This window comes from Nuphar pumila, chromosome 10, assembly GCF_984573655.1.
Source record: "Nuphar pumila chromosome 10, dmNupPumi1.hap1.1, whole genome shotgun sequence".
Classification (NCBI taxonomy): domain Eukaryota; kingdom Viridiplantae; phylum Streptophyta; class Magnoliopsida; order Nymphaeales; family Nymphaeaceae; genus Nuphar; species Nuphar pumila.
The window spans coordinates 6,399,281-6,422,409 of NC_143258.1; the positions used below are offsets into that span (position 1 = coordinate 6,399,281).

Genomic DNA, 23,129 nt, shown 5'->3' on the forward strand with positions numbered 1-23,129 from the left:
CCATCTATTTGATCTATTCCTACCGCGAGACCCTCCATCGTTTGTAAAGCATCTTTCGCAGTTGAAAAAATATCTCCCTAATCTTCGATATACTTCATGACAAATATGTTACAGTCGTGCGGGTCCATCAACTCTGCCTGTAGAAACATATCGATGATGATGAGATCCCATACATTCTGCAGCTTCATCAGCTCTGCTTCGAAGCTTTCTGAACTAGCAAGCTAGATTTCATGCGCACCTGAAATGCATTCGAAGCACATCACTATTTGGACGTGGGGGTGATGTTGATGATGATGTTTGTTTTTTTGATGATGATCGCCATGTATTGTATCTAAGCCAAACCATTTGTCAGGATGTATTGTAACTAAATACTCATATTTTTTATAAATGAATATGGTTGTAAATCACGTCGATTTGTATTTATAAAGTTATCGCGATAACGATATGTCTTTATTTGTCTTTGTGAACGATATCGATATGTAATATCGCAATTTACTTATATCGATTTGCAACTGTTACTAAAATATTGTTTTAGTATAAAACTTAAATCAGTATTAAGTTGTAAAAGGATTTATATTTATGAAGTTACCTCGATTTGTACTTTACTAAGTCTAAACATCATGTCGATTTATTTATTGTTTTTCTTTTCTGCCTTTTATGGATCAATTATTGTGTAAATCGTGATAGAACTTATCGTTCATATAGACAAAGCTCGTAAAAGAAAATCGCGATAGGACAAATCATTCTTGCTTTATGTCTGTGGCTGTATAAATCATGATAGAACACTTCTTCTATAAAAAATAAATCGCGATTTGTTATAGAAAGAATTATATAATTATAGAATGTTACGTTACAACAAAGAATTATAACTGATTGCAAGCCAATCGATATCAAGCAAATAGCAATAGGACATGACCTTCATACGTACAAATCGCGATAGGAAGACAAAGCTCTTGAAAGCAAATCATAATTTACAAAGTACACAACGCTAAATACTTCTTCAGTTTTTATTTATGAAGGCCGAACATTACAACGATTTATTCAATGGCACTTGGTTTAGTGAAACTCATATATCTTAAAAAATCAAATTCTTTCTATTTTATTTAGAAAATCCGATTTTATGGCATGTTTCGGGTCAAGATTCAACACTTCTAGATCAGATCCCTTAGATTGGGATCCATTTGAAGTTCAAATTTTTGGTCACTCGAATCATACCATGAGGAGCAACTATCACATTTTTTGAGTTTTTTTTCCGTGGTTGATCCTGTGTGTGTTCATGGGCTGGGGATTCGTCTGACAAGGCATTCAACTTTGCTCTCATCTCTCTCTCTCTCTATATATATATATATATATATATAAATGACTTTTTTTCAGCCTTTAATATAGAAAGTACTGTGGGACGCCACAATGTGCAATGCTTTTTATATACTTTTTTATGCGTAAACAAATTTGCCACTTAGTCTAAGGAGGACGGAGCACCTCCTTGTGGTTCAAGGGCCAGATGTCAAACCCTGTCTTTCAAAAGAATTTTGGGAGACTTGGCGATCCCAGGATAAAATCACTATCATTTGATCCAAAACCGCAAGATGGCAGTCTGTCGTGAGTGGAATGTTTCATCGAAAGAAATCCTTGAGTGGTACTAATCCAACATGTTTACCAGAACCGGCCGATGCGTACCATTTTGGCAAAAAATCGATAGGGTACTGACCTGAATCGGCTATTTTTGAATAAATGAAAATATATAAATTTATTTTTTAATATTATTGTAATACTATTTTAATGGTTTTAACACAAAATAATTTTTTTTTTCTGTTTTTTAACTGATTCAGAATGACTCACTCAAGAATCCGTATCGGCCGATTCACCTGAATAGTTGGCCAAGCTATTCAGATTCGATACCCATACTAACATGATCGGATATGAATTTCCCTTGGTTCCCGAAGGCACATAGAGCACATCTGGTCGCATGTTGATTGGACAATCTTTACAGGTGGTACCAGAAAGCTACCTATCAGTCGACAAAATCACTTACTAAAGATACCAATGTATCAAATTTTATTCAATATCCAACCGATCTACTCTCTTTAGTTAGATTTGTAGTGCGAATTTTGCTACCGAATCTGACAGATATCTAGATTTTGAGGGACATCCATATCCACTTATTACATGTAAACATTGGGATATATTATGAGCCTTCAAATATTAATCAGACTTTGACTCCGATTAGCCTATATTTGGTAATTAGTAGGATATCATAATCACCATATCCAGTCCAAGTCTGAACTATATACGTCCCTAACACCGAATGACATTGTCATTCAAATCAAATTACCGAAAAACTGAAAAAGTGCAGCACAGATAAAGGATAAGACAAACCAACAATAGTTACAAGTGGGTATTGAAAACACTGTAAAGTCTGTACTATCAAACTTTTAGATTGGTGGTGTTCTGGATAAATTATTGATGCTTGGGGTTGGATCTTCATTGACCTCTCTTGTTTATGAAACTAATGAATCTATTATTGGCAAAGTGACAGCAAATGGCAAGATTCATCCAGAAAAAACATCACATTGACACTATTAATAGAGTCCCAGTTGGTAATCCCAATCCTATATTATCTATATAATGATAAGAGTAATCTCCACCGCCATTATGATATAATATTGAGCCATTCTTACTTCTGCCTTTGTCTTCTTCCTCATTCTCTTCTTTTTTCCAACCTCTCTCTCTCAAGAAAAGTAAAAGTAAGAAATGCCTGCAATAATAATAGACGGGCCAGGATCTGGCGGGTCAGTTGAGTTTGAGGCCAAGTTTACCTTCTATGTCTTCATATGCGGAATCATGTCAGCCTTTGGAGGTCTCATGTTTGGTTATGATATCGGAATTTCAGGTACCAACAAGTTTTTTTTTTTGACATAAGTTCTTGTTTTTCAATCGCCAACGGCTTGGATAATCATGAAAAGACAGGATTGAGATCCTTCCATTTCTTGGTTTTGTAGGTGGGGTGACATCCATGGATGATTTCTTGATCAATTTTTTCCCAAAGGTCTATACCAGGAAGCATGAAGCAAAGGAGAACAACTACTGCAAATATGATAATCAATACCTTCAACTCTTCACGTCCTCCCTGTACGTGGCCGCCTTGGTCTCTACGTTCTTTGCTTCCTACACCTGCAGGAAGTATGGAAGGAGGCCCACCATGAGAGCAGCTTCATTCTTCTTCTTGGTTGGGGTTGTTCTCGATGCAGCTGCCATGAATCTCCCCGTGCTCATCATTGGAAGGATTTTTCTTGGAATTGGAGTTGGCTTTGCTAACAATGTACGTTGTTCATGCCCCCATTACTTTCCTTCGTGCCCATGTTTGTTCTTCTTATTATTGGTTATAATGGTTTTCTGCAAGTTGCCAACTAGTTGTCACCATTGTCACTTGAATTTTAGATTGGTCCATTAAGAGAGAGAGAGAGAGAGAGAGAGAGAGAGGATTTAATCACACGTATTTAGTTTCTTCTTGAACGAGCATAATCTTAGGCTGTTTGTGTTTGACTCATTAAGGATAAACCCCTGATCAAGCTCAGCTAGTGAGATCATCATGAGTTGACCTGAGCCTGAGCTCATTATGAGCTGATCAAGAGTTGGTTCGTTTCATAAATAAAAAGTTTGTTTTCTCAAGTCTTTTCTAAAAATTGATAATACATGTATAAAACATACAAAAGTTGTGTATGTATGTATGTACGTATGTGTATAATATATAAATTATATAATATACAAAATGAGCCTACACGAGATGAGCCGAACTTCGCCTGCACATAGTAGAGTTGGATACCTGGATACCTAAAGAAGCTATCTTATAGCACAGCTCCCCAAGTCCAGTTCCTGAGCTGAGCTGACCTAAAAAGTGAGTTGCTAATCTTGTTTTCTAGCTCCATCACCTACTAATCTGGAAAAGACAACATAAGATTGTCTTTCCTATCCTCTATTGAATACCAACATTTAGGTTTTCTTTTTAACCTTCTGTTTCCTTCTATGTTTTCTTATGTTGATCATCTTCTCATACGGTTCGTTTGTTGTTTATATTTTTCTAACCTTTTTCCTTTTCTAAATTTTCACCACAAAAATTGTTGACTCTGTCAATTTTTATTACTCTGCCGTCTCTGTATTTGAGACAATTCTTTCTACCGTTGATCTGAATATACACATATATATTACTTTACCTTGGAAAAAAAAAAAAAACTTAAACCATGTCTGCCTTGGAAAAACAAAAACAGGCCGTGCCACTCTTTCTATCAGAGATTGCGCCAACCAGGATTCGTGGGGCCCTCAACATCCTCTTCCAGCTCATGATCACCATCGGTATCCTCATCGCCAACCTTGTCAACTACCGCACCACCACCATCCACCCTTGGGGCTGGCGCCTCTCTCTCGGTGGCGCCGGCATCCCCGCCATCCTCCTCGGTTTGGGCTCCCTCTTCATCGCCGAGACCCCCACCAGCCTCATCCAAAGGGGCCACTTTGATGAGGGCAAAGCCACTCTCGCTAAGATCAGGGGCACCGTCAACGTCGACGCCGAGTTCGCAGAGATCTGCCGCGCCTGCGAGGCCGCCAACCTCGTCAAGCATCCCTTCAGGAAGCTGGCCAACAGAAACAACAGGCCTCCTCTCGTGATAGCGATTCTGCTGCAGGTCTTCCAACAGTTCACCGGGATCAATGCCATCATGTTCTACGCGCCTGTCCTCTTCCAGACCATCGGCTTCAAGAATGATGCATCCTTGCTGTCGTCTGTCATTATTGGAACCATCAACGTTCTCTGCACGATGGTCTCAGTTATCTCGGTTGACAAGGTTGGCAGGAGGGGTTTGCTCCTAGAATCCATTGTTCAGATGCTAATCTCCCAGGTATGTAAACATGTGCTGCAATAATAACAATTAAAAACTTCACAAATGTGCACAACATACAAAAAAAACTTTTAAAGTACACATGAACAATGCCTATTTTTGGACAATATACAAAAAACTTGACAGCTAAAAAAGTAACGTTCTTATGTTGGAGAAACATGATATCAAATAAACCTTTTTCAAACACATCTACACGGTCAGATTGAGCCCACATATAGTTTGTACCTGTGATTTTCAGCTCATTACCTTCATTAGTGCCAAATACTTACCCTTCACAGACTTCTTTTTTCTTGTTTCATACTAATTTTTTTTCTAAAGCCCCTTTAGATGCACTTCATTATTAAATACCTGTGGGTTTGCTTGTTCTATAATGGAGGAGGGAGGACCAGGTGAAATGCGTTTGCAGCTGCACCTAATCACCCACCATCTTTGGGATACAGCATGTCAGCTGTGGGGCCCAACAACAAATGGCGGTTCATCAGGTGCAGCCGTACACTTAAAGTGTGCAATGTGACATTGCACCAGATCTCAATTCATGACCTTGGAGTATAATTCAATGCTACATAGGATGATGTCATGTTTTGCTTTTCTTTTTTTTTAAAGATTTTCTAGATAAAAGAGTTCTCACACAACCAATCCAATAAATGAAGATCTACCATCGATCAAAATTGTGTATGTCCTTGGAAAGAATAAAAAAAAAACTCTCTATGCCAATTTTCTCATGCCAAAGACTCTCAATTTTTGTTCTTGAACCATACATGTTTCTGCCTTGCAGGGTGCAATAGGGACCATCCTTTGGATCAATCTCAAGTCTACAAACTCCCTAGACCACAATGTAGCAATTGCTGTGGTCTTTCTAGTATGCCTCTTTGTGTCCTGCTTTGCTTGGTCATGGGGCCCACTAGGTTGGCTCATACCCAGCGAGACCTTCCCACTGGAAACAAGAGCAGCAGGTTACTCCTTTGCAGTGAGCTCCAACATGCTCTTCACATTCATTATAGCTCAGGCCTTCCTTTCCATGATGTGCCACATGCGTGCTGGGATATTCTTCTTCTTCGCTGCTTGGATCATCGTCATGGGCCTCTTTGTGTTGTTCTTTTTGCCGGAGACTAAAGGCATCCCTATCGATGAGATGACTGAAAAGGTATGGAAACAACATTGGTATTGGAAGAGATACATGGATGATGAGGATGCCAACTCTAAAGTGCACGTAAAAGCTACTCACCTTTGATGAGAGGAATACATAAAAAGATACTTGCATGGAAGGCACCGCGAACAAGCTTTTCTGTTGCGTCTCTACTCACCAGAGATACCGTTGCTGTAACAAAACAGAAAGATAAAGCTGATCAACACGATGATAGTTTAACAGTGGTGGGTGGTGGAGGGGGGCGGGGGGTGATGTTGATCAAGAGCAAGAACGGTGGTGTTGGGAGGAGACTATGGGAGTGACAATTGTTGATGATACAAGATGATGATGTAATTGTAATGTATATGATGATGATAAAAGGATGGGCGATTTACAACTTGACACCTAAGTTTTCTACACCATTTAAAGTGTCCTACATTTTGAATTGTTTTTTTAATACGCCTATGTTTTGAATTGCTACTAAATGCATTAAAGCTTTATTATAATTAACGCGGGCAGGTTATATGTTCCCCCCAAAAACACGCGTACAATGCGTGTTTTAGAGTCCCCACTGAGCATTGTGTGGCGCTCAGTGGGGTGTACAGCAGAGCTGTACACCACCGTACATCCTGCAGGCTGATGTACGGTGGTGTACAATGCCCCCGTACAGCCCACTAAGCGCCACGCGACGCTCAGTGTGGGAACCCCGGAACACGCACCGTAGCTACAATGCGTGTTTCGGGGGTGCACACACAACACCCTCTCCCAAAAAAGCATCAAGTACAGTTTTGGCATTAAATTTATAACGAAATCTTTTACATTATATTCTTTTGACATGGAACTCTCGTGGAGAACAACATCGTTTAATGGGTCTGCCCGCTGTTGTGGTAAACCCTGGGCAACACCCAAGCTCTTATGGAGCCCACCAGTTAAAGGCACCTGCATGCCCGGTGGGAGTCGAACCAAGGATGATGGGGTCATCACCTTCACCCTAAGCCCGGTGTCGCATTAGCGACCCAAGTGGGTGTTATTACAAACTCTCAAATATGACAATATGATTGCAAAGATTTTATTAGCCACTTTTTTTTGTTCTCGTTTAAACTTTTTTTTTGGATTGACAAGTTAGGTTTAGGCTGCTTCCAACAACATTACAAATTGCATATTATAATTACATTTCAAATCTTATTTCATAAAGGAAACCAGTATGAAGGTTTATCCTTTCAAGCCTTATCAATGCCCAAAACCCCTAATTTAGTTTGTTGCCTTGGAACACAGTTACATTCTTTAAGGATCCATTTGCAACAAAATTTATCTAGCTTAAAGAAAAGTTTCACTGAATTAAAATTAACCATATCCGACCAATATGAACAACATCATGTCTCATGGACTCCGCAGCAACCTTTTGCTAAACGGAATCTATCAACTATTGACACCACTGAACCCCTGGTTGAAAACTGGCTCATTCAAATGGATTCAATTCAAAATCGGAATTGGCTGATTCCATGAATCATTTTGAAAATCGATGCAAGGCCAATCGTGGTATAGAAAACAATGATTTGGATAGAGGGCTATGCAGGAATGCCTGAAGTTATGACATTACAAAAACACCCTTGCATTTGTTTTGGGATCTTCAAAGAATTGCTATAGTTTCAGGATGGATTCACATGGTCTTGGGCTCTAAATACTGGAATCAAAACCACAACCACCTCAACATCGTGTTTCAGAATTCAGAAATGTTTTGATTGGGTGGCTTTTTTTTTTTTCTTCTTCTTCCTAGAGCTAATAAAGATCATTTAATGCAAATTTGTAAATGAGAATAAAAAATGCGAAGGTAAGGACATTCACATCAGACATTTGTGAAGGCCGGCCATACATTTACGGACATACATACTAACTTTATAAGTTTTTAGTTATAAAAAGATTGTGCGTGGTGGTAATCCTAATTCAAGAAATTCCTGGTCTCGCAACTTTTTTGCCTATATATTTATTTAAATATGCCTAATCTAACCAAAAAATGTGTTCAATGCAATCTATTTGCTAGGAATTGACTTTTAGATTTTTTTTTTTGAATAACCTTGATGGTAATTACTTTTGGCACCATTCCTTATTTTGTCCGAAACTACAAAAATACGTCCAACATGGCCAATTCTTTAATCAAAATATGCCAAACATGACTGCTTAATTTTTTTCTAACAGTTACCATCTTATCGCCAAACAAATTAGATGCCTTGGTCATGTAATTATTGCCTGAAAAAATCAAGCACAAGGTAATTTTTGCCCCAAAAAATAAGGCACCATGTCAGTTGTCACCAGTTGAAATCAGGAACCAAGTTGTCTAAAAAATCAAATGCCTAAAATTTTAAGTGACAAAGGAAAAAAATATCAAGTAAACAATAAATTGGTTATGTTCATTATATTTTTTAACTTTTTGTTAGCAATGGTATTTCAAATAAAAATGAAGGTCATCAACATCATTTCCCATTTTTTTAATGAAAATTATGATTTTATGAGTTTTAACGTTATTAAACTTTTAAACCATTGATTTTTTAGGCCTTATAAAAAACCTGTTCACATGTCACAATCAGATAATTCAAAACCCTATTTCTACTAAACAGACCAACAAGGTCACCTTTATAAGATGAATTAAAAAAAAAAGTAACAAAAGGTTGAAAATTAATGTTGTCCACACCTTTCTACCATTAGGAGGAACTATCACATTTTTTGAGAATTTTTTTTAGTGGCTGATCATGTGTGCAATTCATTGCCGGGGATTCGTCTCACAAGGCATTCAACATTACTGTCATCTCTCTCTTTATCAATCCAATAAATGAAGATCTACCATTGATCAAAATTGTGTATGTCCTTGGAAAGAACAAAAAAAAACTCTCTATGCCAAATTTCACATGCCAAAAACAATTTTTGGCTTTGAACCATACATGTTTCTACGTTTCAGGGTGCAATAGGGACCATCCTTTGGATCAATATCAAGTCCACAAACTCCCTAGACCACAATGTAGCAATTGTTGCGGTCTTTCTAGTATGCCTCTTTGTGTCCTGCTTTGCTTGGTCTTGAGGCCCACTAGGTTGGCTCATACCCAACGAGTCCTTTCCCCCGAAAACAAGAGCAGCAGGTGACACCTTTGCAGTGAGCTCCAACATGCTCTTCACATTCATTATAGCCCTGGCCTTCCTTTCCATGATATGACAGATGCGTGCTGGGATATTCTACTTCTTTGCTGCTTGGATCATCGTCATGGGCCTCTTTGTGCTATTTTTTTAGCCGGAGACTAAAAGGTTTCCTATCGATGAGATGACTGAAAAGGTATGGAAACAACAATGGTATTGGAAGAGATACATGGTTGATGCGGATGTCAACTCTAAAGTGCACATAAAAGCTACTCACCTATGATGAGAGGAACACATAACAAGATACTTCGAAGGCACCATGAACAAGTTTTTTGGTTGCATCTCTACTATTAGTATTTTAGTACTTGAGATATTGTTGGTGGAATTAAAAAGAGAGATATGATAGTGCCACAATGGTGGTGATTTTGGTGGTGAGGAGAGAGTGTTGTGTCTTCACCCCCGAACACAAATTCGTGTGTTCGGGTGTGTATGCGGGAATATCTTGGGACCCACGATAATTCATATGCCAATGTTACCCATGATGATTTTATAATAAAATAACATATAAAAAAGATAAATTACATATAAAAAAGATAGATATGCGTTTGACAAAAATGTCTTCTCGTAATATAGATATGCATTCGATAGAAATGTCCTCCCATAAATAGCTTTGCACATTCCCGCGAGTCCAGGTTCTCGCCTTGGTTTTTAGCTTGTGTTACAACACATTGCCGCCTTCTCGTTCCTGCCTTGTGTTACAAAACATTCCCGGTTTCATTCCTACCTCATGGAGATAATTATAACTTGATCGACTGGTTCGATCATTGGTGGTCATCATAGGGGGATTTGTCGGCCATCTCTTTTTACAGTCTTCTCTTCTTCATTTTTGTTTGGCAGTATGAAAAAAAGCAATGAAGCACAAACATTCCAACAAGTGCCATTAGGGCATCGTGAGTAAATTTTCATGTCATCATGCTGTTATTGAAGAACGTATGTCATCGTGAGTGCCATTAAGACGTTGTATTGTTATTGGAGGTGGATGTTGGCTTTTCGAGGGTTGGAAAATTGAAGATATTTGTAAGATGCTGGGACTTGTTGATAAGAATGCTTGGTTACAGATGCAAGAGAGGGCCTCTATCCCATTCGGCATCGTCCATTCACTCAGTATATACAATATAACGTAAATCGTGGTTGTAGTAACATGTTACCGATTTGTGAGATATTGTTTTGTTTATTAATATCGATTTGTAAGCTATTATGCTGAATTGTCATATTGACTTGTAATATATTATACAATATTTATATCGATTTGCAAGATATTTTGTGTTTTCTAGTATTGATTTATAAGATAATTGTAGCATTATTTTAAAACGTCTGCATGTGGAATTCACATTATTGCGCACTTGCGGTGGCGATTTGTGTATTCAAATCGCTGCTCATTTAACGATTTCTTTTGAAATCACTTTACAACGTCGTAGATACAATCAAATTGCTATCACGCGAATCACTATCATCAATACACATATACGCTAAATCGTTTCTTTTATTGGCATGGTAAATAACTCTATGCATAGTATAAAAAAATAACAAATCGCTGTTGCTTTTATACTATGATTCATTTAATCGTTTCTTTGACTTGCTTAACTAATCAATATTCGTTGTTATATGCACTTTGAATAAATCATAGTAACCACGTGCGCTGGATAATAACAATTGATGTCTTGTTTATGACAGTGGTGAGCTTTTCATTTAGTTGTAGTAAAGATGATGCATCTCAATCATTGGAAAGTTATGGAGAAGTCAACATCTGTACTAATGATGCACCTATAGAAGTGAACCATAATCATCTATAATCATTTGCACCATACCGAAGCAAGCACATATATTTTGCATCATAGACAAGGAGTGATGCTGATGACCATCTATTTGATCTATTCCTACCGCCAGACCCTCCATCGTTTGCAAAACATCTTTCGCAGTTGAAAAAATATCTCCCTAATCTTCGATATACTTCATGACAAATATGTTTCAGTCGTGCGGGTCCATCAACTCTGCCTGTAGAAACATATCGATGATGATGAGATCCCATACATTCTGCAGCTTCATCAGCTCTGCTTCGAAGCTTTCTGCACTAGCAAGCTAGATTTCATGCGCACCTGAAATGCATTCAAAGCACATCACTATTTGGACGTGGGGGTGATGTTGATGATGATGTTTGTTTTCTTTGATGATGATTGTCATGTATTGTATCTAAGCCAAACCATTTGTCAGGATGTATTGTAACTAAATACCCATATTTTTTGTAAATGAATATGGTTGTAAATCACGTCGATTTGTATTTATAAAGTTATCGCGATAACGATATGTCTTTATTTGTCTTTGTGAACAATATCGATATGTAATATCACGATTTACTTATATCGATTTGCAACTGTTACTAAAATATTGTTTTAGTATAAAACTTAAATCAGTATTAAGTTGTAAAAGGATTTATATTTATGAAGTTACCTCGATTTGTACTTTACTAATCTAAACATCATGTCGATTTATTTATTGTTTTTCTTTTCTGCCTTTTATGAATCAATTATTGTGTAAATCGTGATAGAACTTATCGTTCATATAGACAAAGCTCGTAAAAGAAAATCGCGATAGGACAAATCATTCTTGCTTTATGTCCGTGGCTGTATAAATCATGATAGAACACTTCTTCTATAAAAAATAAATCGCGATTTGTTATAGAAAGAATTATATAATTATAGAATGTTACGTTACAACAAAGAATTATAACTGATTGCAAGCCAATCGATATCAAGCAAATAGCAATAGGACATGACCTTCATACGTACAAATCGCGATAGGAAGACAAAGCTCTTGAAAGCAAATCATAATTTACAAAGTACACAACGCTAAATACTTCTTCAGTTTTTATTTATGAAGGCCGAACATTACAACGATTTATTCAATGGCACTTGGTTTAGTGAAACTCATATATCTTAAAAAATCAAATTCTTTCTATTTTATTTAGAAAATCCGATTTTATGGCATGTTTCGGGTCAAGATTCAACACTTCTAGATCAGATCCCTTAGATTGGGATCCATTTGAAGTTCAAATTTTTGGTCACTCGAATCATACCATGAGGAGCAACTATCACATTTTTTGAGTTTTTTTTTCCGTGGTTGATCCTGTGTGTGTTCATGGGCTGGGGATTCGTCTGACAAGGCATTCAACTTTGCTCTCATCTCTCTCTCTCTCTCTCTATATATATATATATATATATATATATGACTTTTTTTCAGCCTTTAATATTGAAAGCACTGTGGGACGCCGCAATGTGCAATGTTTTTTATATACTTTTTTATGCGTAAACAAATTTGCCACTTAATCTAAGGAGGACGGAGCACCTCCTGGTGGTTCAAGGGCCAGATGTCAAACCCTGTCTTTCAAAAGAATTTTGGGAGACTTGGCGATCCCAGGATAAAATCACTATCATTTGATCCAAAACCGCAAGGATGGCAGTCGGTCGTGAGTGGAATGTTTCATCGAAAGAAATCCTTGAGTGGTACTAATCCAACATGTTTACCAGAACCGGCCGATGCGTACCATTTTGGCAAAAAATCGATAGGGTACTGACCTGAATCGGGTATTTTTGAATAAATGAAAATATATAAATTTATTTTTTAATATTATTGTAATACTATTTTAATGGTTTTAACACAAAATAATTTTTTTTTTCTGTTTTTTAACTGATTCAGAATGACTCACTCAAGAATCCGTATCGGCCGATTCACCTGAATAGTTGGCCAAGCTATTCAGATTCGATACCAATACTAACATGATCGGATATGAATTTCCCTTGGTTCCCGAAGGCACACAGAGCACATCTGGTCGCATGTTGATTGGACAATCTTTACAGGTGGTACCAGAAAGCTACCTATCAGTCGACAAAATCACTTACTAAAGATACCAATGTATCAAATTTTATTCAATATCCAACCGATCTACTCTCTTTAGTTAGATTTGTAGTGCGAATTTTGCTACCGAATCTGACAGATATCTAGATTTTGAGGGACATCCATATCCACTTATTACATGTAAACATTGGGATATATTATGAGCCTTCAAATATTAATCAGACTTTGACTCCGATTAGCCTATATTTGGTAATTAGTAGGATATCATAATCACCATATCCAGTCCAAGTCTGAACTATATACGTCCCTAACACCGAATGACATTGTCATTCAAATCAAATTACCGAAAAACTAAAAAAGTGCAGCACAGATAAAGGATAAGACAAACCAACAATAGTTACAAGTGGGTATTGAAAACACTGTAAAGTCTGTACTATCAAACTTTTAGATTGGTGGTGTTCTGGATAAATTATTGATGCTTGGGGTTGGATCTTCATTGACCTCTCTTGTTTATGAAACTAATGAATCTATTATTGGCAAAGTGACAGCAAATGGCAAGATTCATCCAGAAAAAACATCACATTGACACTATTAATAGAGTCCCAGTTGGTAATCCCAATCCTATATTATCTATATAATGATAAGAGTAATCTCCACCGCCATTATGATATAATATTGAGCCATTCTTACTTCTGCCTTTGTCTTCTTCCTCATTCTCTTCTTTTTTCCAACCTCTCTCTCTCAAGAAAAGTAAAAGTAAGAAATGCCTGCAATAATAATAGACGGGCCAGGATCTGGCGGGTCAGTTGAGTTTGAGGCCAAGTTTACCTTCTATGTCTTCATATGCGGAATCATGTCAGCCTTTGGAGGTCTCATGTTTGGTTATGATATCGGAATTTCAGGTACCAACAAGTTTTTTTTTTTGACATAAGTTCTTGTTTTTCAATCGCCAACGGCTTGGATAATCATGAAAAGACAGGATTGAGATCCTTCCATTTCTTGGTTTTGTAGGTGGGGTGACATCCATGGATGATTTCTTGATCAATTTTTTCCCAAAGGTCTATACCAGGAAGCATGAAGCAAAGGAGAACAACTACTGCAAATATGATAATCAATACCTTCAACTCTTCACGTCCTCCCTGTACGTGGCCGCCTTGGTCTCTACGTTCTTTGCTTCCTACATCTGCAGGAAGTATGGAAGGAGGCCCACCATGAGAGCAGCTTCATTCTTCTTCTTGGTTGGGGTTGTTCTCGATGCAGCTGCCATGAATCTCCCCGTGCTCATCATTGGAAGGATTTTTCTTGGAATTGGAGTTGGCTTTGCTAACAATGTACGTTGTTCATGCCCCCATTACTTTCCTTCGTGCCCATGTTTGTTCTTCTTATTATTGGTTATAATGGTTTTCTGCAAGTTGCCAACTAGTTGTCACCATTGTCACTTGAATTTTAGATTGGTCCATTAAGAGAGAGAGAGAGAGAGAGAGAGAGAGAGAGAGAGAGAGAGAGAGGATTTAATCACACGTATTTAGTTTCTTCTTGCACGAGCATAATCTTAGGCTGTTTGTGTTTGACTCATTAAGGATAAACCCCTGATCAAGCTCAGCTAGTGAGATCATCATGAGTTGACCTGAGCCTGAGCTCATTATGAGCTGATCAAGAGTTGGTTCGTTTCATAAATAAAAAGTTTGTTTTCTCAAGTCTTTTCTAAAAATTGATAATACATGTATAAAACATACAAAAGTTGTGTATGTATACATGTACGTATGTGTATAACATATAAATTATATAATATACAAAATGAGCCTACACGAGATGAGCCGAACTTCGCCTGCACATAGTAGAGTTGGATACCTGGATACCTAAAGAAGCTATCTTATAGCACAGCTCGCCGAGTCCAGTTCCTGAGCTGAGCTGACCTAAAAAGTGAGTTGCTAATCTTGTTTTCTAGCTCCATCACCTACTAATCTGGAAAAGACAACATAAGATTGTCTTTCCTATCCACTATGGAATACCTACATTTAGGTTTTCTTTTTAACCTTCTGTTTCCTTCTATGTTTTCTTCTGTTGATCATCTTCTCATACGGTTCGTTTGTTGTTTATATTTTTCTAACCTTTTTCCTTTTCTAAATTTTCACCACAAAATTTGTTGACTCTGTCAATTTTTATTACTCTGCCGTCTCTGTATTTGAGACAATTCTTTCTACCGTTGATCTGAATATATATATATATATATATATATATATATATTACTTTACCTTGAAAAAAAAAAAAAAACTTAAACCATGTCTGCCTTGGAAAAACAAAAACAGGCCGTGCCACTCTTTCTATCAGAGATTGCGCCAACCAGGATTCGTGGGGCCCTCAACATCCTCTTCCAGCTCATGATCACCATCGGTATCCTCATCGCCAACCTTGTCAACTACCGCACCACCACCATCCACCCTTGGGGCTGGCGCCTCTCTCTCGGTGGCGCCGGCATCCCCGCCATCCTCCTCGGTTTGGGCTCCCTCTTCATCGCCGAGACCCCCACCAGCCTCATCCAAAGGGGCCACTTTGATGAGGGCAAAGCCACTCTCGCCAAGATCAGGGGCACCGTCAACGTCGACGCCGAGTTCGCAGAGATCTGCCGCGCCTGCGAGGCCGCCAACCTCGTCAAGCATCCCTTCAGGAAGCTGGCCAACAGAAACAACAGGCCTCCTCTCGTGATAGCGATTCTGCTGCAGGTCTTCCAACAGTTCACCGGGATCAATGCCATCATGTTCTACGCGCCTGTCCTCTTCCAGACCATCGGCTTCAAGAATGATGCATCCTTGCTGTCGTCTGTCATTATTGGAACCATCAACGTTCTCTGCACGATGGTCTCAGTTATCTCGGTTGACAAGGTTGGCAGGAGGGGTTTGCTCCTAGAATCCATTGTTCAGATGCTAATCTCCCAGGTATGTAAACATGTGCTGCAATAATAACAATTAAAAACTTCACAAATGTGCACAACATACAAAAAAAACTTTTAAAGTACACATGAACAATGCCTATTTTTGGACAATATACAAAAAACTTGACAGCTAAAAAAGTAACGTTCTTATGTTGGAGAAACATGATATCAAATAAACCTTTTTCAAACACATCTACACGGTCAGATTGAGCCCACATATAGTTTGTACCTGTGATTTTCAGCTCATTACCTTCATTAGTGCCAAATACTTACCCTTCACAGACTTCTTTTTTCTTGTTTCATACTAATTTTTTTTCTAAAGCCCCTTTAGATGCACTTCATTATTAAATACCTGTGGGTTTGCTTGTTCTATAATGGAGGAGGGAGGACCAGGTGAAATGCGTTTGCAGCCGCACCTAATCACCCACCATCTTTGGGATACAGCATGTCAGCTGTGGGGCCCAACAACAAATGGTGGTTCATCAGGTGCAGCCGCACACTTAAAGTGTGCAATGTGACATTGCACCTGATCTCAATTCATGACCTTGGAGCTACATAGGATGATGTCATGTTTTGCTTTTCTTTTTTTTTAAAGATTTTCTAGATAAAAGAGTTCTCACACAACCAATCCAATAAATGAAGATCTACCATCGATCAAAATTGTGTATGTCCTTGGAAAGAATAAAAAAAAAACTCTCTATGCCAATTTTCTCATGCCAAAGACTCTCAATTTTTGTTCTTGAACCATACATGTTTCTGCCTTGCAGGGTGCAATAGGGACCATCCTTTGGATCAATCTCAAGTCTACAAACTCCCTAGACCACAATGTAGCAATTGCTGTGGTCTTTCTAGTATGCCTCTTTGTGTCCTGCTTTGCTTGGTCATGGGGCCCACTAGGTTGGCTCATACCCAGCGAGACCTTCCCACTGGAAACAAGAGCAGCAGGTTACTCCTTTGCAGTGAGCTCCAACATGCTCTTCACATTCATTATAGCTCAGGCCTTCCTTTCCATGATGTGCCACATGCGTGCTGGGAAATTCTTCTTCTTCGCTGCTTGGATCATCGTCATGGGCCTCTTTGTGTTGTTCTTTTTGCCGGAGACTAAAGGCATCCCTATCGATGAGATGACTGAAAAGGTATGGAAACAACATTGGTATTGGAAGAGATACATGGATGATGAGGATGCCAACTCTAAAGTGCACGTAAAAGCTACTCACCTTTGATGAGAGGAATACATAAAAAGATACTTGCATGGAAGGCACCGCGAACAAGCTTTTCTGTTGCATCCCTACTCACCAGAGATACCGTTGCTGTAACAAAACAGAAAGATAAAGCTGATCAACACGATGATAGTTTAACAGTGGTGGGTGGTGGAGGGGGGCGGGGGGTGATGTTGATCAAGAGCAAGAACGGTGGTGTTGGGAGGAGACTATGGGAGTGACAATTGTTGATGATACAAGATGATGATGTAATTGTAATGTATATGATGATGATAAAAGGATGGGCGATTTACAACTTGACACCTAAGTTTTCTACACCATTTAAAATGTCCTACATTTTGAATTGTTTTTTTAATACGCCTATGTTTTGAATTGCTACTAAATGCATTAAAGCTTTATTATAATTAACGCGGGCAGGTTATATGTTCCCCCCAAAAACACGCGTACAGTGCGTGTTTTAGAGTCCCCACTGAGCATTGTGTGGCGCTCAGTGGGGTGTACAGCAGAGCTGTACACCACCGTACATCCTGCAGGCTGATGTACGGTGGTGTACAATGCCCCCCGTACAGCCCACTAAGCGCCACGCGACGCTCAGTGTGGGAACCCCGGAACACGCACCGTAGCTACAGTGCGTGTTTCGGGGGTGCACACGCAACACCCTCTCCCAAAAAAGCATCAAGTACAGTTTTGGCATTAAATTTATAACGAAATCTTTTACATTATATTCTTTTGACATGGAACTCTCGTGGAGAACAACATCGTTTAATGGGTCTGCCCGCTGTTGTGGTAAACCCTGGGCAACACCCAAGCTCTTATGGAGCCCACCAGTTAAAGGCACCTGCATGCCCGGTGGGAGTCGAACCAAGGATGATGGGGTCATCACCTTCACCCTAAGCCCGGTGTCGCACGAGCGACCCAAGTGGGTGTTATTACAAACTCTCAAATATGACAATATGATTGCAAAGATTTTATTAGCCACTTTTTTTTGTTCTCATTCAAACTTTTTTTTTGGATTGACAAGTTAGGTTTAGGCTGCTTCCAACAACATTACAAATTGCATATTATAATTACATTTCAAATCTTATTTCATAAAGGAAACCAGTATGAAGGTTTATCCTTTCAAGCCTTATCAATGCCCAAAACCCCTAATTTAGTTTGTTGCCTTGGAACAGAGTTACATTCTTTAAGGATCCATTTGCAACAAAATTTATCTAGCTTAAAGAAAAGTTTCACTGAATTAAAATTAACCATATCCGACCAATATGAACAACATCATGTCTCATGGACTCCGCAACAACCTTTTGCTAAACGGAATCTATCAACTATTGACACCACTGAACCCCTGGTTGAAAACTGGCTCATTCAAATGGATTCAATTCAAAATCGGAATTGGCTGATTCCATGAATCATTTTGAAAATCGATGCAAGGCCAATCGTGGTATAGAAAACAATGATTTGGATAGAGGGCTATGCAGGAATGCTTGAAGTTATGACATTACAAAAACACCCTTGCATTTGTTTTGGGATCTTCAAAGAATTGCTATAGTTTCAGGATGGATTCACATGGTCTTGGGCTCTAAATACTGGAATCAAAACCACAACCACCTCAACACCGTGTTTTAGAATTCAGAAATGTTTTGATTGTGTGGCTTTTGTTTTTTTTTTCTTCTTCCTGGACCTAATAAAGATCATTTAATGCAAATTTGTAAATGAGAATAAAAAATGCGAAGGTAAGGACATTCACATCAGACATTTGTGAAGGCCGGCCATACATTTACGGACATACATACTAACTTTATAAGTTTTTAGTTAAAGAAAGATTGTGCGTGGTGGTAATCCTAATTCAGAAAATCCTGGTCTCGCAACTTTTTTGCCTATATATTTATTTAAATATGCGTAATCTAACCAAAAAATGTGTTCAATGCAATCTATTTGCTAGGAATTGACTTTTAGAATTTTTTTTTTTGAATAACCTTGATGGTAATTACTTTTGGCACCATTCCATATTTTGACCGAAACTACAAAAATACGTCCAACATGGCCAATTCTTTAATCAAAATATGCCAAACATGACTGCTTAATTTTTTTCTAACAGTTACCATCTTATCGCCAAACAAATTAGATGCCTTGGTCATGTAATTATTGCCTGAAAAAATCAAACACAAGGTAATTTTTGCCCCAAAAAATCAGGCACCATGTCAGTTGTCACCAGGAGAAATCAGGAACCAAGTTGTCTAAAAAATCAAATGCCTAAAATTTTAAGTGATAAAGGAAAAAAATATCAAGTAAACAGTAAATTAGTTATGTTCATTATATTTTTTAACTTTTTGTTAGCAATGGTATTTCAAATAAAAATGAAGATCATCAACATCATTTCCCATTTTTTTAATGAAAATTAAGATTTTATGAGTTTTAACATTATTAAACTTTTAAACCATTGATTTTTTATGCCTTATAAAAAACTTGTTCACATGTCACAATCAGATAATTCAAAACCCTATTTCTACTAAACAGACCAACAAGGTCACCTTTATAAGATGAATTAAAAAAAAAAGTACCAAAAGGTTGAAAATTAATGTTGTCTACACCTTTCTACCATTAGGAGCAAATATCACATTTTTTAAGAATTTTTTTTAGTGGCTGATCATGTGTGCGATTCAATGGTGGGGATTCGTCTCACAAGGCATTCAACATTACTGTCATCTCTCTCTTTATCAATCCAATAAATGAAGATCTACCATTGATCAAAATTGTGTATGTCCTTGGAAAGAACAAAAAAAAAACTCTCTATGCCAAATTTCACATGCCAAAAACAATTTTTGGCTTTGAACCATACATGTTTCTACGTTTCAGAGTGCAATAGGGACCATCCTTTGGATCAATATCAAGTCCACAAACTCCCTAGACCACAATGTAGCAATTGTTGTGGTCTTTCTAGTATGCCTCTTTGTGTTCTGCTTTGCTTGGTCTTGAGGCCCACTAGGTTGGCTCATACCCAACGAGTCCTTTCCCCCGAAAACAAGAGCAGCAGGTTACACCTTTGCAGTGAGCTCCAACATGCTCTTCACATTCATTATAGCCCTGGCCTTCCTTTCCATGATATGACAGATGCGTGCTGGGATATTCTACTTCTTTGCTGCTTGGATCATCGTCGTGGGTCTCTTTGTGCTATTGTTTTAGCCGGAGACTAAAAGGTTTCGTATCGATGAGATGACTGAAAAGGTATGGAAACAACAATGGTATTGGAAGAGATACATGGTTGATGCGGATGTCAACTCTAAAGTGCACATAAAAGCTACTCACCTATGATGAGAGGAACACATAACAAGATACTTCGAAGGCACCGTGAACAAGTTTTTTGGTTGCATCTCTACTATTAGTATTTTAGTACTTGAGATATTGTTGGTGGAATTAAAAAGAAAGATATGATAGTGCCACAATGGTGGTGATTTTGGTGGTGAGGAGAGAGTGTTGTGTCTTCACCCCCGAACACAAATTCGTGTGTTCGGGTGTGTATGGGGGAATATCTTCGGACCCATGATAATTCATATGCCAATGTTACCCATGATGATTTTATAATAAAATAACATATAAAAAAGATAAATTACATATGAAAAAGATAGATATGCGTTTGACAAAAATGTCTTCTCGTAATATAGATATGCATTTGATGGAAATGTCCTCCCATAAATAGCTTTGCACATTCCCGCGAGTCCAGGTTCTCGCCTTGGTTTTTAGCTTGTGTTACAACACATTGCCGCCTTCTCGTTCCTGCCTTGTGTTACAAAACATTCCCGGTTTCATTCCTACCTCATGGAGATAATTATAACTTGATCGACTGGTTCGATCATTGGTGGGCATCATAGGGGGATTTGTCGGCCATCTCTTTTTACAGTCTTCTCTTCTTCATTTTTGTTTGACAGTATGAAAAAAAGCAATGAACCACAAACATTCCAACAAGTGCCATTAAGGCATCGTGAGTAAATTTTCATGTCATCATGCTGTTATTGAAGAACGTATGTCATCGTGAGTGCCATTAAGACGTTGTATTGTTATTGGAGGTGGATGTTGGCTTTTCGACGGTTGGAAAATTGAAGATATTTGTAAGATGTTGGGACCTGTTGATAAGAATGCTTGGTTACAGATGCAAGAGAGGGCCTCTATCCCATCCGGCATCGTCCATTCACTCAGTATATGCAATATAACATAAATCGTGGTTGTAGTTACATGTTATCGATTTGTAAGATATTGTTTTGTTTTTTAATATCGATTTGTGAGCTATTATGCTGAATTGTCATATTGACTTGTAATATATTATACAATATGTATATCGATTTGCAAGATATTTTGTGTTTTCTAGTATTGATTTATAATATAATTGTAGCATGATTTTAAAACGTCTGCATGTGGAATTCACATTATTGCGCACTTGCGGTGGCGATTTGTGTATTCAAATCGCTGCTCATTTAGCGATTTCTTTTGAAATCACTTTACAACGTCGTAGATACAATTAAATTGCTATCACGCGAATCACTATCATCAATACACATATACGCTAAATCGTTTCTTTTATTGGCATGGTAAATAACTCTATGCATAGTATAAAAAAATAACAAATCGTTGTTGCTTTTATACTATGATTCATTTAATCGTTTCTTTGACTTGCTTAACTAATCAATATTCGTTGTTATATGCACTTTGAATAAATCATAGTAACCACGTGCACTGGATAATAACAATTGATGTCTTGTTTATGACAGTGGTGAGCTTTTCATTTAGTTGTAGTAAAGATGATGCATCTCAATCATTGGAAAGTTATGGAGAAGTCAACATCTGTACTAATGATGCACCTATAGAAGTGAACCATAATCATCTATAATCATTTGCACCATACCGAAGCAAGCACATATATTTTGCATCATAGACAAGGAGTGATGCTGATGACCATCTATTTGATCTATTCCTACCGCCTGACCCTCCATCGTTTGCAAACCATCTTTCGCAGTTGAAAAAATATCTCCCTAATCTTCGATATACTTCATGACAAATATGTTACAGTCGTGCGGGTCCATCAACTCTGCCTGTAGAAACATATCGATGATGATGAGATCCCATACATTCTGCAGCTTCATCAGCTCTGCTTCGAAGCTTTCTGCACTAGCAAGCTAGATTTCATGCGCACCTGAAATGCATTCAAAGCACATCACTATTTGGACGTGGGGGTGATGTTGATGATGATGTTTGTTTTCTTTGATGATGATCGTCATGTATTGTATCTAAGCCAAACCATTTGTCAGGATGTATTGTAACTAAATACCCATATTTTTTATAAATGAATATGGTTGTAAATCACGTCGATTTGTATTTATAAAGTTATCGCGATAACGATATGTCTTTATTTGTCTTTGTGAACGATATCGATATGTAATATCGCGATTTACTTATATCGATTTGCAACTGTTACTAAAATTTTGTTTTAGTATAAAACTTAAATCAGTATTAAGTTGTAAAAGGATTTATATTTATGAAGTTACCTCGATTTGTACTTTACTAAGTCTAAACATCATGTCAATTTATTTATTGTTTTTCTTTTCTGCCTTTTATGAATCAATTATTGTGTAAATCGTGATAGAACTTATCGTTCATATAGACAAAGCTCGTAAAAGAAAATCGCGATAGGACAAATTATTCTTGCTTTATGTCCGTGGCTGTATAAATCATGATAGAACTCTTCTTCTATAAAAACTAAATCGCGATTTGTTATAGAAAGAATTATATAATTATAGAATGTTACGTTACAACAAAGAATTATAACTGATTCCAAGCCAATCGATATCAAGCAAATAGCAATAGGACATGGCCTTCATACGTACAAATCGCGATAGGAAGACAAAGCTCTTGAAAGCAAATCATAATTTACA

The 23,129-nt window shown here is 37.8% G+C and overlaps 2 protein-coding genes across 2 annotated transcripts; both read left to right on the forward strand.

Annotated features, from left to right (window-relative positions):
- The first annotated feature begins 2,751 nt into the window (after positions 1–2,751).
- On the forward strand, positions 2,752–6,123 carry LOC149823378 (sugar transport protein MST4-like). The gene is made up of 4 exons (XM_090019941.1): positions 2,752–2,890; positions 3,000–3,319; positions 4,266–4,892; positions 5,668–6,123. Exons 1-4 carry the CDS (start codon positions 2,752–2,754, stop codon positions 6,121–6,123), a joined length of 1,542 nt encoding a protein of 513 aa, XP_089876067.1.
- Positions 6,124–13,819: 7,696 nt separating this feature from the next.
- Positions 13,820–17,211, forward strand: LOC149823379 (sugar transport protein MST4-like). Its single transcript, XM_090019942.1, has 4 exons — positions 13,820–13,958; positions 14,068–14,387; positions 15,366–15,992; positions 16,756–17,211. Exons 1-4 carry the CDS (start codon positions 13,820–13,822, stop codon positions 17,209–17,211), a joined length of 1,542 nt encoding a protein of 513 aa, XP_089876068.1.
- The last annotated feature ends 5,918 nt before the right edge of the window (positions 17,212–23,129 follow it).